This window comes from Leucopleurus acutus (assembly GCF_964270905.1).
Source record: "Leucopleurus acutus genome assembly, chromosome: 11".
Lineage (NCBI taxonomy): Eukaryota > Metazoa > Chordata > Mammalia > Artiodactyla > Delphinidae > Leucopleurus > Leucopleurus acutus.
The window spans coordinates 50,422,781-50,439,611 of NC_139152.1; the positions used below are offsets into that span (position 1 = coordinate 50,422,781).

The 16,831-nt window shown below is 34.1% G+C and overlaps 1 protein-coding gene across 4 annotated transcripts in view; it reads left to right on the forward strand.

Moving 5' to 3' along the window:
• Positions 1 to 16,831, forward strand: part of USP15 (ubiquitin specific peptidase 15) — a 126,609-nt gene that overhangs the window by 81,763 nt on the left and 28,015 nt on the right. Inside the window, exon 9 of one of the 4 annotated variants that reach the window (XM_082849996.1) lies at positions 14,406 to 14,545. The exons of 2 other annotated variants lie outside the window; for them this stretch is intronic. In XM_082849996.1, the coding sequence (XP_082706122.1) occupies positions 14,406 to 14,420 (15 nt within the window). In that variant the 3' untranslated portion in view covers positions 14,421 to 14,545. Of the gene's footprint in view, positions 1 to 14,405; positions 14,552 to 16,831 lie in introns of those variants that run through there. One more of the 4 variants, XM_082849995.1, reaches the window with a different exon arrangement.

Consider the following 16,831-nt stretch of genomic DNA (forward strand, 5'->3'; position numbering starts at 1 on the left):
TAAAAAAATCTGATAATTTGTATTTTAATATAATTCCTTTTATTAATTCAATAATTCTAAAAATATGAGTGGTCTTTAGTACATCAGGCAGTGTAATTATTGATATATTGTTAACAATATGGATATGAAAACATACCTATTTCTTCTTTGTGAGAATGGGTTATGCTTAACCCATCAGTAGCCTTAAGATGATGAAATTGTTTGATAGCTTGTGATTAAAAACTTAAGAAGCACCAATCTGAGTGTGATTTAATATCATTATTGTTATTATTCAATTATATTGATATTCAAGATTTTCTCTGATTTAATGGTACAACTGAGTATTAAATTTTTCTGATGAGCACAGTACTACCATACAGTTTCAATTTATCAAGTTAATATTTACTGAATGGCAAACATGTGAGATACTTTTAGACATAGATCCTGACTTATGAAGAGTATAGTCTTGATATTGTGATTTTTCACGTTTTACTTTTAGCATGAAAATTTTTTTTTAATTATTACTTTGAAAAGTTTAATTGTATCCTCAATATTTAAACAGATGTAGTGAAGTTGCTTTGGTTGGGTGAAGTGCCCGGAGTCGCATCTGCTTTCTTCTACTTAGTGGCCCCAGAAGCATTCTCATGGGATCCCAGGGCTCTGAGGAACAGTTTAAAAACCATATTCTGGCTAGAGAAAAGACAACAACACATTAAAAATTAGCAATAAAAGTTAGAAGCACAGACTATGGAGTTACACTATCTGGATTGATACTGATCACCTGTGCTGCCCTGTATAAGTTGTTTCTATAACTCATTTTTCTCCTCAGGTGAGGAAAATAATAGTACCCATATCTTAGGAGTTTTGTGGGGATTAAGTGAGTTGATGAATATAAAGCTCTTAGGATAGTGACTGGCACATTGTAAACGAATAGGTATTAGATTGTGATATTATTTTATCTTTTTAAATTGAAGGAGTCAAGCAGAATGACTTCGGGAAAATTCTACCATCCATAGTTCCTATATTTATTTGTTCTCCTTTCCTACAAGTCTTATTCCACTTTGTCAGGACCTAGTGAATGAAGAAAGACTTGAATGTACTTCTAATTTTTTTTGGCTTAGTAGTATTACAATGATGGTATTTATCATTATAAATCAGTATTATCCATTTCTGAGCTGTGTTAATTTAGCTCTCCTAGGCATACTGATAGGCAAGGGATATAACAACATAGAACTGTTCATGAATAAGCAATCTGCAGGAAATTGAAGATTCTTGAGTTCAGGTTATCTCTGGCCTCAGCCTCCTGAGTAGTTACGATTACAGGCATATACCACCGTGTCCCAGTGGTACAAATAAGTTAACAAAGTAGTTTTCTAGGGCCCTAAATGTATTATTCCATTGAGAGAATGTCTAGTTTTTGAAATTTGCATTATTGGAGGTAATTTTAATTAGCATTAGTTGAGTAGATTTCAGGAGCACTCCAACCCTTGTCTTTTTCATTGTCAAGGCCTAGGAGGCTCATGATTGGCCTCCTGAAAGAAGCAACTCTTCAGATGGATTTGAAGCAGGGGAGTGATATATGGTCCTTTTCACTGGAAAGCTGCATGGCATGAGATAGTTGTTTTCAAACTCTTACTTGGAAGTAATAGGTCTCCTTAAATAGACTCTAGGAATTCACTGAAAAAACTGATAGTAATCAAGGACCTGTTCATTATCCCTGTCACACAATGCAAAGTGAGTTGAAATTCCAGGCATTTTTAAGGTCAGCTTCTTCCTGTGATCTGTTGGGTTAGGGAAAAAATCTTTCTGTAAATTCAGAAGAATATTGAAAGTTTTTTTATAAGACTTAATTAAAGAGAATGAGTGATACTACACAGAAATAATATTCTTTTAGGAAACTAGATTCTCATTATAATGTAAAACAGTAAAAAAGTCATTACTAAAGCTATTATTTCTGTGTTCTAGTACTTCATAGCTTTGAATGTGACTAAGTGTAATGCTTTTCTACACTTACCGGAGACTCATTTTGCATTTATTGGAACAAATTCTTGGAAACACACTTTAACATGAAGCTTTGTAATTTTATTCAAATTAACCAAACTTACAGCTGAATAAATGAACATAGTTTCAATCACAAAAAGAAACACCTAACCCCTGAGACATAAGAATTTTAAAAAACAGTTTAGGATTTTAAAGAAAATGACTTCTGATAAACTGAGAATGTGGCTGATTAAAAGTTCAAATAATATTCCTAGGGCAGATTTTTATCTATCCAAGCAATTAAACTCAATTATTTGAGTTTCTTCCATACCATGTGCCAAAAATTACATGGCAAACTAGCATCAAAAATATGTTTAATTATCAAATGACAACTCAGTCAGATCTTTCCAATTTGATAAAGGTAAAGAAATGGAAACAGCCTTACTTGTATTAGAACCATTCACTTTCCCATCACAGATACTAATGTTTCTACTTCTCCCTTGTTTGCAGGGAAAGGGAGAAGTATCCCTTCCCTTTAGAAAAAGAAAAGGGGCTGGGAAAAGAGAAACTGAATTCTCAGGCAGCTTATTTGTGGAAAGAGTATATATAGCAAAGTTCTGTAAGTATTTAGTTTTCATAACTGGAGTAGAAACGGTATCTCTGAAAGAATGCCTTGTACCTGTGTAACTTGGCTAAAATGATTTCTAGTCATGAAAATATATGCCCTTCTTAACCAACAGTCTTACTTGTCTGTTCTTCACATTCTTCCAAATTAATATACAAATTTCTCTAGGATTAATGCTTCTATTTCTGTTAATAAAAACTTTCTAATGGTTTGTCAGTCCCTAATTCTATAATAGGAAATGACAAGAGTACAGGTTACAGGGGAAAGGCTTATTTCAAGGAGTTGTAAATAATTATATCTGATTTTAATACAGAATTGTTTTACATTATATTCACTAGGTAGAATTACTTGCAGTGCTAACATTTATGGCAGCAGTTTTTAATATAATCACACTGAAGTATCTTGTATTGATTTTAATAACTACTCAAAATATCTGTAATTGAAAACATAAGAAATGTTAATCTTTAATATATAATGGTAACTACAAATTTGACCCCTCTAACAAAAGAAAAGAAAAGAAAAAGCAGTTCCAGATTTACTTCTGTTACCTAAAAATCAAAAACAGTTCATTTTCTTGATGTCAAAATCTTTTCTAAAATACATTTTCTTCCTTTAATAAAGTTATGCATATCATTCAACACTTTATGATTGGAATATTCTTAAGTATATCAGGGTTATGTTCTAAATTTTATAAATTGGTATTATTGAATAGTGTCACTAGAAAATATAAGAGATTGGACTGATAGAGCCTTTCAAAGGAGAAAGACATGCTAAATTTCTCTTAAAGCCTTGTTTGTTGTCTTTTGCCTATTTGTTCTAATGTATACATTTAAATTCTGGTCAGTTGCGGCTATGCTGTTTTAATTACTGAAAGACCCTCGTCTGTTAGATTTTTTGCTTCCAATATCACACTTAAGATCATCTTTCTATATTAGTTTGTGAGTAAAAATAGTTTGTGGTAATGCATGTTACCAATGATGAACTTCATTAGTGTTTTCACTTTGCCAATAATGGATGCTTAGTTCAGTATTTTTTTTTTAGTAGTGTATATATGGCAACCAATTGCTAAGTGTTACCAATCACCTCTTTACAGTAATTTGTAAACTATACTATACTATACTGGGAGAGTGTCAGTGAGTTGGTTACTGAAAACCATTGCTTAATTAATAATAATATTGAAAATAAATTACGAATTCTCATAAATTCATGTTAAAATATTAATAGCCCAGTAATGAACTTGCAGTATCTGATAGTAACAGTATCCTTCTTTGCATAGTAAAGGTTGTTTTTCCTATCATAGTCACTTTCTTAATTTCCTCTTCACAGAGACCCCTGGGTTAGGACATCTGTTATCCTTATTTCACTGATGAGGAAATTGAGGCAAGGAAAGTTTAAGTGACTTGTCATTCACTAAGACAAGTTAATAAATGAGTTAAAACTGGGCTGTTATTCAGATATCCTGAGATAATGTATCTTTCATAATTATACTAGTCAGTTTGTAAGAAATGCTTTTAAAATGTTTCATTTTATTGTCACATATACATAACATAACATTTACCATTTTAACTATTTTTAACTTCAGTGGTATTAAGTATATTCACATTGTTGTGCAACCATTAAAACTATTTTTATGTTTATGCCAAATATATGGCCCCCATAATACAAGATGTTCCCATAAGGTGTTCCCATAACTGTTTGCATGATTCAAACAGTTTCCCTGGGAGGTTATTTACACACTTACTCATTTGATGGTGTGTTCGAAATATTTTAAGAACTCCTTTTGGAATTGCTTTCATTCTTCTGAATTTCACTGATGGATATTTCTCTTTCTTTGATGACAAAGTTGAGTTTTCAAAAACCTGATGTTATTCAGAGCATTATCTGCAGAATATTATAGGTGATCAAGCTAGATAATTTTTTTCAAATAATAAATATACTTGTGCAGTCATCCATTCATTTACTCAGCAAATATTCATCAAGGGCCCACTAAGTGCCTTTCACTCTGATAGGCAATAACTATACCATGGTGAACAAAACCAGTACTATTTCCATGGATCGTAGTCTAGTAGGGGAGATAAACGTTAAATAAATTGTGAATATTTTAAGCATCATGAAAAGAAAAAATCATGGAGAGTGCTCTGAGTATAACAAGAGCTGGGAGAGCACCTAATTTATATTGGATACCATGTTCCCCAGAAGTAACCTTTGAGCTATGACCAAAAAATAGGTGTTAGTTGGGCAGGTGAGAGTTGAAGTCAGATGGAGCAACAGCATGTGCAGAGCCCTAAGGTGGGCAAGTTCGAGGAACCAAAGATGAGTAACCTGTGAGATAATATTTAAATGGGGGTGGGATAAAATGAGTTCAGAGAAATAGGCAAAAGCCAGATCATGTGGGGGAATATGGATTGTAATGTATTAAAAGGCATTGAAGGTTCCAGGCTGCTATCATCTCATCTGGTTTATTGCATTTATCTTCTAGCTGATTTCTCTGCTTATACCCTTAACTCCTATGGTCTGTCCTCACAAGAACAGCCAGAGCGATGTTTTTAAACTTAAGGCACCTGTCACCCTTTGTCCATATCACTAAATGCCTTCTTATTTCACTCAACAGAAGCTAGAGTTCTTAAAAGAGAATATAAGGCATATAAGACCGTGTATGATCTGGCTTCTGTCTTATTTTCTACCACTTTCCTCCATGCTCACTCTGCTCCATCCTCAGTGGCCCCCCTCACATATTGCACGAATGTTCCTGCCTTGGGGTCTCTGAACTTATAATTTCCTATACTTGGAATGTTCTTTCTCCAAATGTTTATATCCTTTCTTTCTCACTTCCTTTAGGTCTCTATTAATCAGTCAGATCCTTCCCCACTCACTGTATACGATGGTAACTGCCCTCTCCCATTCCATGACCACCTGATATATGCTGTATATATATATATATTTGAGTTTTTTGTTTATCTGTTTGCCTCCCTCTACTCCCAACTCATGCTCCATGAGCACAGGAGTTTTGTTTTAGTCACTGCTATAGCCCCATTACCTCAAACAGTGTCTGGCATGTATTGTAGAAGGCATTCAAATTAATGAAAAGTGAAGGAAATCACAAGTGTGTGTCTGGTTTTTGGCTTGTACGTCATAATGAGAACATAATGGTAACAGTGGGAGGAGAGACACAGGAGAAGTAGGTTTGGGGTAAGGAGAAGATTATGAGTTAATTTTAGTCATGTTCAGTTTGTCATACCAATGAAACATCCAAGTGGATATACCATAGGCAGTTGGATATCCTAGTATGGAATATAGACCAGAGGCCTAGGTTAGAAATAAAAATATGACTGTAGATGGTATTTAAAATCAGGGAAATGATTGCATCTGTGAAGTGAGGCCATCTGTGAAAAAGACATCCCAGGACTAAGCCTTACAGTATAACATTTGAATATAACATTTGAATATAACATTTGAATCTAACATTTGAAAGGAGGAAAGACACTACTGTTGCAACAGGAAAAAAAGAAATGGATTATGGACACAAGTAGTTTCTAGATTTTGTAATGACTTCCATTATCTTAAAAGTACGAGACCAGATCATAATCTAAGAATGAAAGAATAAGATTGCTCAGCAATGTTGAGATCTCATTGTTTGAGATCTTAATGTTTAGCTACATGGTGCATAAAATAGATGGGTTCATACATGAAAATGATTGGGTTCATCTAGGGCTGTAGAGAGAAAAAGGTCAAAGGAATTAAGAGCAACTAGACGAATTTTCTTATTTAGCTAATCCAGTAAACATCCACTGAGACCTGCTCCATGCCAAGCGTTGTTCTAGACACTGGTGGTACAGAGTTGAACAAGACTGTGCCTATCCTCTTGAATGTTGTGCTGTGGTGAATGAGATAGCCATATAAATAAATAAGATGTAATATGTGACATGATAGAAAGCATGATCAGCCAAATGTTTTGAAAGCAAAGAAAAGAGAGCCATTGGGAAATAAGTGAGGCTTCACCAAGGAGGTGACACTTGAGTTGGGTCTTGATTTCGTTTGATTGAGTATATTATTCATTATGACTTATGTTTGGTTCATCTGGTCATAAAAATAGCAGTGACTTACCAGAGGTACAACTATAACATTATAGCTCATGCTTGTTACCACATTTTTCCACCACAAAAATCCCTACATCAGAGGGAGGAACACTCCCAAACTCATTCTACGAAGCCACCATCACCCTGATACCAAAACCAGACAAAGATGTTACAAAGAAAGAAAACTACAGGCCAATATCACTATGAACATAGATGCAAAACTCCTCAACAAAATACTAGCAAGCAGAATCCAACAGCACATTAAAAGGATCATACACCATGATCAAGTGGGGTTTATCCCAGGAATGCAAGGATTCTTCAGTATACGCAAATCAATCAATGTGATACACCATATTAACAAATTGAAGGAGAAAAACCATATGACCATCTCAATAGATGCACAGAAAGCTTTCGACAAAATTAAATACCCATTTATGATAAAAACCCTCCAGAAAATAGGCATGGAGGGAACTTACCTCAACATAATAAAGGCCATATATGACAAACCCACAGCTAACATCGCCCTCAGTGGTGAAAAACTGAAACCATTTCCACTAAGATCAGGAAGAAGACAAGGTTTCCCACTCTCACCACTATGAATCAACATTGTTTTGGAAGTTTTAGCCACAGCCATCAGAGAAGAAAAAGAAAGAAAAGGAATCCAAATCGGAAAAGAAGTAAAGCTGTCACTGTTGGCAGATGACATGATACTATACATAGAGAATCCTAAAGATGCTACCAGAAAACTACCAGAGCTAATCAATGAATTTGGTAAAGTAGCAGGATACAAAATTAATGCACAGAAATCTCTTGCATTCCTATACACTAGTGATGAAAAATCTGAAAGTGAAATTAAGGAAACACTCCCATTTACCATTGCAACAAAAAGAATAAAATACCTAGGAATAAACCTACCTAAGGAAACAAAAGACCTGTATGCAGAAACCTATAAGACACTGATGAAAGAAATTAAAGATGATACAAACAGATGGAGAGATATGCCATGTTCTTGGATTGGAAGACTCAGTGTTGTGAAAATGACTGTACTACCCAAAGCAATCCACAGATTCAGTGCAATCCCTATCAAACTGCCAAGGGCATTTTTCACAGAACTAGAACAAAAAATTTCACAATTTGTATGGAAACACAAAAGACCTCGAATAGCCAAAGCAATTTTGAGAAAGAAAACCAGAGCTGGAAGAATCAGGCTCCCTGGCATAAGACTATACTACAAAGCTACAGTAATCAAGACAGTATGGTTCTGGCACAAAAACAGAAATATAGATCAATGGAACAGGATAGAAAGCCCAGAGATAAACCCACGCACATATGGTCACCTTATTTTTGATGAAGGAGGCAAGAATATACAGTGGAGAAAAGGCAGTCTCTTCAATAAGTGGTGCTGGGAAATGGGACAGCTACATGTAAAAGAATGAAATTAGAGCACTCCCTAACACCATACCCAAAATTAAACTCAAAATGGATTAAAGACCTAAATGTAAGGTCAGACACTATCAAACTCTTAGAGGAAAACATAGGCAGAACACTCTGACATAAATCACAGCAAGATCCTTTTTGACCCACCTCCTAGAGAAATGGAAATAAAAACAAAAATAAACAAATAGGACCTAATGAAACTTAAAAGTTTTTGCACAGCAAAGGAAACCATAAACAAGACGAAAAGACAACCCTCAGAATGGGAGAAAATATTTGCAAATGAAGCATCTGACAAAGGATGAATCTCATGCAGCTCAATATCAAAAAAACAAACCACCCAATCCAAAAATGGGCAGAAGACCTAAATAGACATTTCTCCAAAGAAGATATACAGATTGGCAACAAACACATGAAAGGATGCTCAACATTATTAATCATTAGAGAAATGCAAATCAAAACTACAGTGAGTTATCACCTCACACTGGTCAGAATGGCCATCATCACAAAATCTACAAACAATAAGTGCTGGAGAGGGTGTGGAGAAAAGGGAACCTTCTTGCACTGTTGGGAATGTAAATTAATACAGCCACTATGGAGAACAGTATGGAGGTTTCTTAAAAAACTAAAACTAGAACTACCGTATGACCCAGCAATCCCACTGCTGGGCATATACCCTGAGAAAACCATAATTCAAAAAGAGTCATGTACCACAGTGTTCATTGCAGCTCTATTTACTATAACCAGGACATGGAAGCAACCTAAGTGTCCATCAATAGATGAATGGATAAAGAAGATGTGGCACATGTATACAATGGAATATTTCGCAGCCATAAAAAGAAACGAAATTGAGTTGTTTGTAGTGAGGTGGTTGGTCCTATATACGCTACCAAATGTAAAACCGATAGCTAGTGGGAAGCAGCCGCACAGCACAGGGAGATCAGCTCAGTGCTCACGTACAGGGGTGGGATTGGGAGGGTGGGAGGGAGGGAGACAAGAGGGAAGAGATATGGAAATATGTTATGTGTGTTGCTGATTCACTTTGTTATAGAGCAAAAACTAACACACCATTGTAAAGCAATTATACTCCAATAAAAATATTTTTTAAAAATCATATTTTACCATAGTAAAAACCACATTGTTCATACACTCAATAAACACATACTGACACCTCCTGGGTGCTAGACAGCAATGCTTTTTCATACATCTGCCAACTATAAAAAGAGAAGTACCTAAATATTTTGAGCAGTGACAATATCAATGAAACAAACATATAGTCTCCTAAAGTAATTAAGTCAAAAATGATGTTCATATGAATTTGAAGTGTTTACTGGAAAAATCACTCTTTGCTTTATAATCAAGTCCCATGTATAATTAAAAATATGTCTTCATTTAGATTTTTTTAATATATAAATTTATTTATTTTTGGCTGCTTTAGGTCTTCATTGCTGTGTGCAGGCCTTCTCTAGTTGTGGCGAGGTGGGGGCTACTCTTCGTTGCGATGTGCGGGCTTCTCATTGCCGTGGCTTCTGTTGTTGCAGAGCGTGGTCTGTAGGTGCTTAGGCTTCTGTAGTTGCAGCACAGGGACTCAGTAGTTGTGACGCACGGGCTTAGTTGCTCCACAGCATGTGGATCTCCCCAGATTAGGGTTCGAACCCATGTCCCCTGCATTAGCAGGCAGATTCTTAACCACTGTGCCACCAGGGAAGTCCTATTTAGAGAGGTTTTGTTTTGAATATAAACTCAATCATTGACTGACACACACACACCAATATACATACACACGTACATATTTATTATGCATATATGAATGAATACATATATTTTTAAATAGTTTTGGTATATGATTAAGGTATTTTGTGTAATTCTTCAGTAATTGCCCAGGGCTTTTCTAAGCCTTATGTACCTTGCCCAAGAGAAAGCTTTCAGTAACTGTTTTTAAAAGAAATTAAAAACAAGTTCTTGACCAAAATATTATTAACTGTTCATAAGGAAATTCTTAATACCAAGATATAATATACTTTATGATTCCTCTTACATTTATTGAATACCATACCAAAAGTATCTATATCATCATAATTACGCCACCATCTTCCTGAGACCTCTGTTACCTTCCCTGAGACTTGTTCCATTAATTGTCTCTTCTTTGTTCTATATCTTTAACCTCACCTCTTCACTGTCTTCCTTTCCTCGTATATGCATGGTCAACTTTTTTTTTTTAATGGGGTGGGAGGGAGATGGAGTGAGGAGTACCCTTGACCTTGAAGAGGGTGGTCTGTCCTCCCTACTTTCTCATGTCCCATTCAGTAGCCCTCATGTCTGCAGCTTAGCACAGTAGTTAAAGCTTAGATTTTGCAACTTGACTGCTTGGATTCAAATCCTAGTTCTGTTACTTGTAAGTTGTGTGACCTTGGATAAGAAACTTTTTAGTTTATCTGTTAAATGGAGATAACATGCTTAAGTACTTGGCACATAACAAACAATGTGCAAGTATCAACTGCTGTTATATCATCACTGTGACCATCATACCACCCCACAGAAATTGTTTTTGGTAAGGTCATTCTTGACTCCGTTTCCTAGGCTCTTTGTAGCCCCTTTACCTTTGAGAAGTTGACATCTGCTTAAAAGTGACAAATCCCAGATCTGTCTCCACCATACTTCTCCCTCCTGAGTTTTCCTCCAAAATATAACTATTAGATGGACATTTCTGCCTAAACAATATTAAAGATAACTCAAACTCAGCATGTGTATGACTAAACGTATTTCCTAGAAACCCGATGCTTTTATTTATTATACTCCCTTATAGATGCAACCATTAATTAACCCAAGTCAAAACCTGAGACTTACCACAAGTTCTATTCATTCTACTACCTCTTAAGTGTCACTTGTATCTATCTTTTCCTTTCCTGTCAGTACAGTATTTTAACACTTGAGCATCTTTTAAGTGAACTTTTGAAAAATTCATCTAACTCATCTCTTTGTTCCATCGTTTATCCTCTTCTAATCCATTTAGTACACTCCTCCCAGAGTCAGTTTTTAAAAGCAAATACCTCCTTGCTTAAAACTCATTTCCAGGACTTCCTTGGTGGTACAGTGGTTAAGAATCCGCCTGCCAATACAGGGGACACGGGTTCGAGCCCTGGTCCAGGAAGATCCCACATGCCACAGAGCAGCTAAGCCCATGCACCACAACTACTGAGCCTGCACTCTAGAGCCTGCGTGCCACAACTACTGAAGCCTGCTCGCCTGGAGCCCCCTCACCCCCACTGGGGAAAGCCCACACAGCAACGAAGACCCAACGCAGACAAAAATTAATTAATTAATTTTTTAAAAAAAAACTCATTTCCTATCACCTAAAGGATAAAATCCAAACCGGACCCTACCTAGCTCTTTAACCAAAACTAAAAGTTCTTGGAATTCATTAAGTTTCAAATCTCTTTATATATAATGTTACCTCTTCCCTAGTTGCCTTTCACACACACACATGCATGCATGCACACACACATACAAACACACACACACCCCTTTTCCTCTATCTCTTCTGGACAAATACCTACTACACAGTAAGAATCATGAAATTAGAGGCTATCTTTGGTTGTCTTTTATATCCCCAATGTTTGGTATAATGCCACATAATAGTAACTACATTAGAACAGTGTTTCTCACAGTGTTTGGATGAGACAGTGCTGGTCAACAATAAAATAACTATAGAAATTAAGCATAAGTGAGTGATCCAGAACTTTTATAGCAGTTAGGTTAGTTTCATATCTATTATATCTAATAATTTTAAAATGGGTCTTTCTTTTCTGTATGTTATTTCTTCATTTTTCTAGTGGTTCATTTTTATTTTCTAAAAAACTTTATAGAAGTATCAGTCTGTGACAGTTTGAAAATTTAAAAAGATACTAGTCCTTCCACATAGATGATTTGAGAAGCACTGCATTAGGAAAATTTACCTGAAATATTTAGTACTTGACCTGTACCAGATTAATGATATTTCTGGAGCTGTCTAAATGTCAAAGAGCACAATAATTTTTAAAAGAATTATAGCTTTTAATATATATATTTACTTCTTGCAAAGACCTACCAATTTATATAAAGTCTAATAAACACTACAGCTTATGTTCTGCCGATGTAGCCAGTCTGATAGTACTTGAATTGGGCTGCCATGTTAATCACAGCTTGGCAGAACATACCCTACTACTCTGCAAATTGTTTCTTGAACGATTTCACAGTGAATGGCATGAAAACATTTTAGAACAGTATTTCTGTATTTCTAGTCTCTTAACATAATGGTCTTCTGTTCTTAATATTTGTTGAGTGATTAATCAAATAAATTTAAAGTTCTCTTTTATTATGAAAATAATTAGAAACCTTCATAGTTATGTTATCACATAGTCCTTAAATTTCTGTTTCAACTCAGCCTTGTCAATTATGGGCCTAGTGTAATGAAATGATGCAGAGAAGTATATGACTTGGTAGTTCTTTCAAAGAATGTAGTAAGTCAGTTAAACTTTCTAAAAAAATTCTGCTGTCCCTTTCTTTATGCCTTAGCAGGATAACTAAAAGATGAACAAATCACATAATTCTTAATACTAATTTATTCAAAAATGTTTCTTTACTGAATATTATGTTCAGGGGACTGAACAAAACTTTAAAACACTTGTTTTTTCTTAAAACCTTTCACTATCTTGCTTGCTTAAAATATTGGCATTCATTTCATTGTGAGCCAGTTTTAAATTATTAATAGGGTAATTAATAGGTAATTAATAAGCTACTAAACATTAAAATTGAACTAATAAGCTTTAGTTCTTTAAAATAAATATAACTTATGCTAATATTTATTAATGTTATTAGAACCATTTAGCTTAAGCATGCTTCCTATAAACTGAATATCTAAACATAAAAATCATTCAATAAATAGCCTGTTACTTAAAAAAAAAAAATTAAACAATTGCTGTTACAATCTAGTAGTTTTAAAGCATCATACAACTACCTAAGCTTACCTTAGCATCAATTGTTGATCTAATCATTATCCCAGAAACTTTCAGATTTCTCTCTATTGTAAGTGGATCTTCTATCCAGTTTCTACTTTTAGCTTTTAATATGAAAAAATCACTGGTCTTTATATAATCATGTTTTTTTAAGCGTGACATCTCTAGTTATAGGACTTACTCACTGCAAGTAACAGGGTAGTCCTTTTGACAAAATTTTCCTTCCTCAATCCCATAGATGAGGAGGGGATAGGCATTGACATTTCTTTGCTAGCCAAAAGGTTTCCCATTAGTTCTCATACTTCCCAAGCTTTCATAATAATTCTTAATTAAATTCAAGTAGCGTGTGAAGAGAGATTAAATAGAATTTGAAGAAGGGGTGACAGCAGGGACTTTAAATGAAGTTTAATTTTATTCATGTGCAAAGCATAGTGACCAGATTAATGATAAACATGAAAATGTTACAACATCTTTGTCCAATTCAAAAATACTGCCTTTAGAACTACTTTATGTAAAATTTCAATATTTTAAGTCAAGTGTATGGCAGTTCTCTCTTCACTAACTAGGTGGGAGAGGGAAGAAAACATAAAGTTTTTAAAACTAAATAAATAAAAAGAAAGTTATATCCACTTATATTTTACTTACACAAATTTGTTCTTTAAAGAAAGCTTGAAGAGAGAATGGAAATGTAAAGCAAAATAGAGCTATAGTTGTATTTGTTTTCCTAAAATATATGGAGAAACTTCAGAATTGATCTCAAATATAATGAGATTTGCCTTTCCTAGGAAAAAATAAATAAAACATGAAGTGTCTTAAAAATATCTCATTTTCCAAACCTCCGTGGTGAGGGGCCAGGCTTATATTTGTAGTTCTTCATTGTAAAAGTCTACGTCATAGTTTTCTGTCTTATCCACTACTTTTTTACAGAATTTGAGCCAGTATCCCAGTTTTAATAAAATGCTTTGGAGTTATACAGTACCTTTTTAGAACGTTTATACTCTTGTCATGACGAATTGAAAAATAACATGACAAATTCGAAAATTCTTTATCCATCTAATCTTAAAATCCAAAATAAGATATTTGGGGGAATTCTAAGATTACTTTAACCATGGATTACTTTAGGTTTTATTTTTTAAATCATAAGAAAATAAAATGGTTTCCTCATTTTAGATTGGGTTTTTAGTATTGGTCAGTTTGAAAGTGTAGCTACTTTAAGAGTTGTGAGTGGCGTTACATTTTGATCAGTTACAGAATGAGTTACACAACTCAAAGGCTTTAGGTAATCAAAAATTAAGTTTGTTTTCTTTCCTGTTCTAGTTACCGGTTTACTAAAATAGTGAGCATACATGATCACTTGAAAATTGGGCTTCTGGAGCACCTGAACAGAAAGGGAGTGGTTCATATTCAGCATTACAAAAGACAACTTTCTCTTTTTGAAGGGGATTACTTTGACTATTTTCCAGGTACTGGGGAAATTCCAGATTCATTACAAGTTATTGGGATGGCTATTAATTATTCATTTCCTAAAATATGTTGATTATAGACTTGAGATTTGGTTATATAGTAGAACTTTATTTCAATTCATCAATTTTTTTAAAATATATAAAAGTTTATAGTGAAATACAAAATTGAGACTCTTACATGAGTCACTCTTTCAAAGAACTCGAGAAACATCAGTCTTACTGATCAGAACATATTTAATGGAAGAACTTTTTGAAAGTAATGTAAGAGGAATAGGATTTTTGCATGTGTATGTAAGGAAAAGTTATGTACAAAACATTGTAGTCTTTCCTGGAATGAAAGAGAATCATACTTCATATAATACTCCAATTTTAGGATGTTGGGTTAAGGGCAGAAATTTATAACCAGAGAGTTTTTCATAGATAATTAATACTTTATAAAATAGTCCAATGGTATATGCATTCTTTTTAAAAAAGTTCTTCATGGTGACAGTGATTAAAGGTCTTTATACATTGAGCCATATAGAATGTCCACTGGATGAGATACTTGATTATTTAGAAGAATTTTTTTAAGAATTGTGGTGTCTAGTTCCAGGTTGATTTGGGAAAAAGAGTCTTCATGAAAATATATTACCAAATATTTTTCTTTCACGTATCTTTTACTTATATGGATTTATCTTGACAGTTATTTTTTGGAGTATTCACAGTAGTTATTTTTCCTTCATTAGGAAAGCCTCTTTAGGCATTATTTGGACTTTATTTTTGAATTTGTAGAACTTTAAACAGGTTATAGTTATATAACAGGGTGCAATTCAGATCTTAGTCAAGTGTTTTCCCAGTGTTCTCAGTCTCTAAGGACTGATTTACTGTATAAGTTTTTATTCATTTATCACACCTTTATTACGGTATGTGCCAGGCATTGTGCTAGATGCTAAGTTACAAAGGTGAATAGGACATGGACTCTGCTCTCAAGATAAGGACAGTCTAAGTGAGTTCAAGGTACAGCATTAGTCCAGAAGAAGGAATGTTAGTTCTTCCTTGAGGTGCTGAGATGTTAAGATGAGTTTTAAAGAATAAATAGGAGTTTCTTACAGGGGAAGAATGTTCTAAGAAGGGGAGGAGTACATGCTAAGGCTCAGTCTTAATAGGTTAAACTAAGGAATATATCTTAAGACCCCTTATTCAAATTCACATTCAAGAATACTCTTACTTGCAATTTCCATTTTAAATGCATATGTGAGCACAAGTAGAGAACTACAAAGCCATTTTGAGGAACAGATACATTTGCTCACAAAACGATTGGCTTGCACATAATACACCATTCTCATCATTCCTCATGGATCAACATCTTTTCATGCTAGCTTATATCCTCAACCTTCCAGTTAGCCAGCTGTGAAGATGCTGTATCACAAAGGCTAAATTAATGAATGCCAAAAGTCTACCATACACTAAATATGAAATTTTAGTATTTCATATTACCATATACTAAATGTGAAATTTAGTTTTTTAATCCTTAGATCTTCAAATGCTCTTGTCAGTTTTGCACACTATTAACTTGCCTAGGGATCATAAAAAACATTTAAATAAATAATTTGCCTGGTTAACAAGTGCATTTGCCTGTTGATTAATGTAGCTTTTTTACTTTTTCTCTCTTGCATCAAGAATTGAAACTACTAGTACAGAATCTTTTTCTTCAGTCTGATTATTGCTTTATTTTTAACATGGTATTTGACAGAATTCTACCCAATATTAGGACCAACTCTAGACACAATTATAATACAAACAAAATGTGGCTTGAGATACGTGTTTTATGATCAGTCACATTACTTCATATATGGACCTCATTTTTTTGGTGATGACTTGTAAGAGGTAGTTCTTAAACTATGAAAGTGTTGGCATTTGTCAGTGTCAGGCAGTTGAAATCAAATGAATTAACAGGTGAAGCTCAAAATAGCCTGTGACTATTAGAATGTCACAAAACTCATAAGTAGCTATAAAAATAACATACTAACATGGTTTATATAATCCTTTTTGTTTTTATCATACATTCATATATATTCTCAGGTTTTGTGGGGGGGGGTTTATTCTCAGTTTTTGCTAAGAAAACCATGTATGTTAAGGATGAGGGTTTTTTTTTTTTTTTATTTTGCAGTTCAGGAAACATTGAGAATAAGAGATATATCCACATAGGCACAACATATGTTGTATGATTTCTAGTCCATATTACATTACTGGAGTAAAGTATCATGAGTTAAAAAGGACATTTCCTATGTCTACATATGT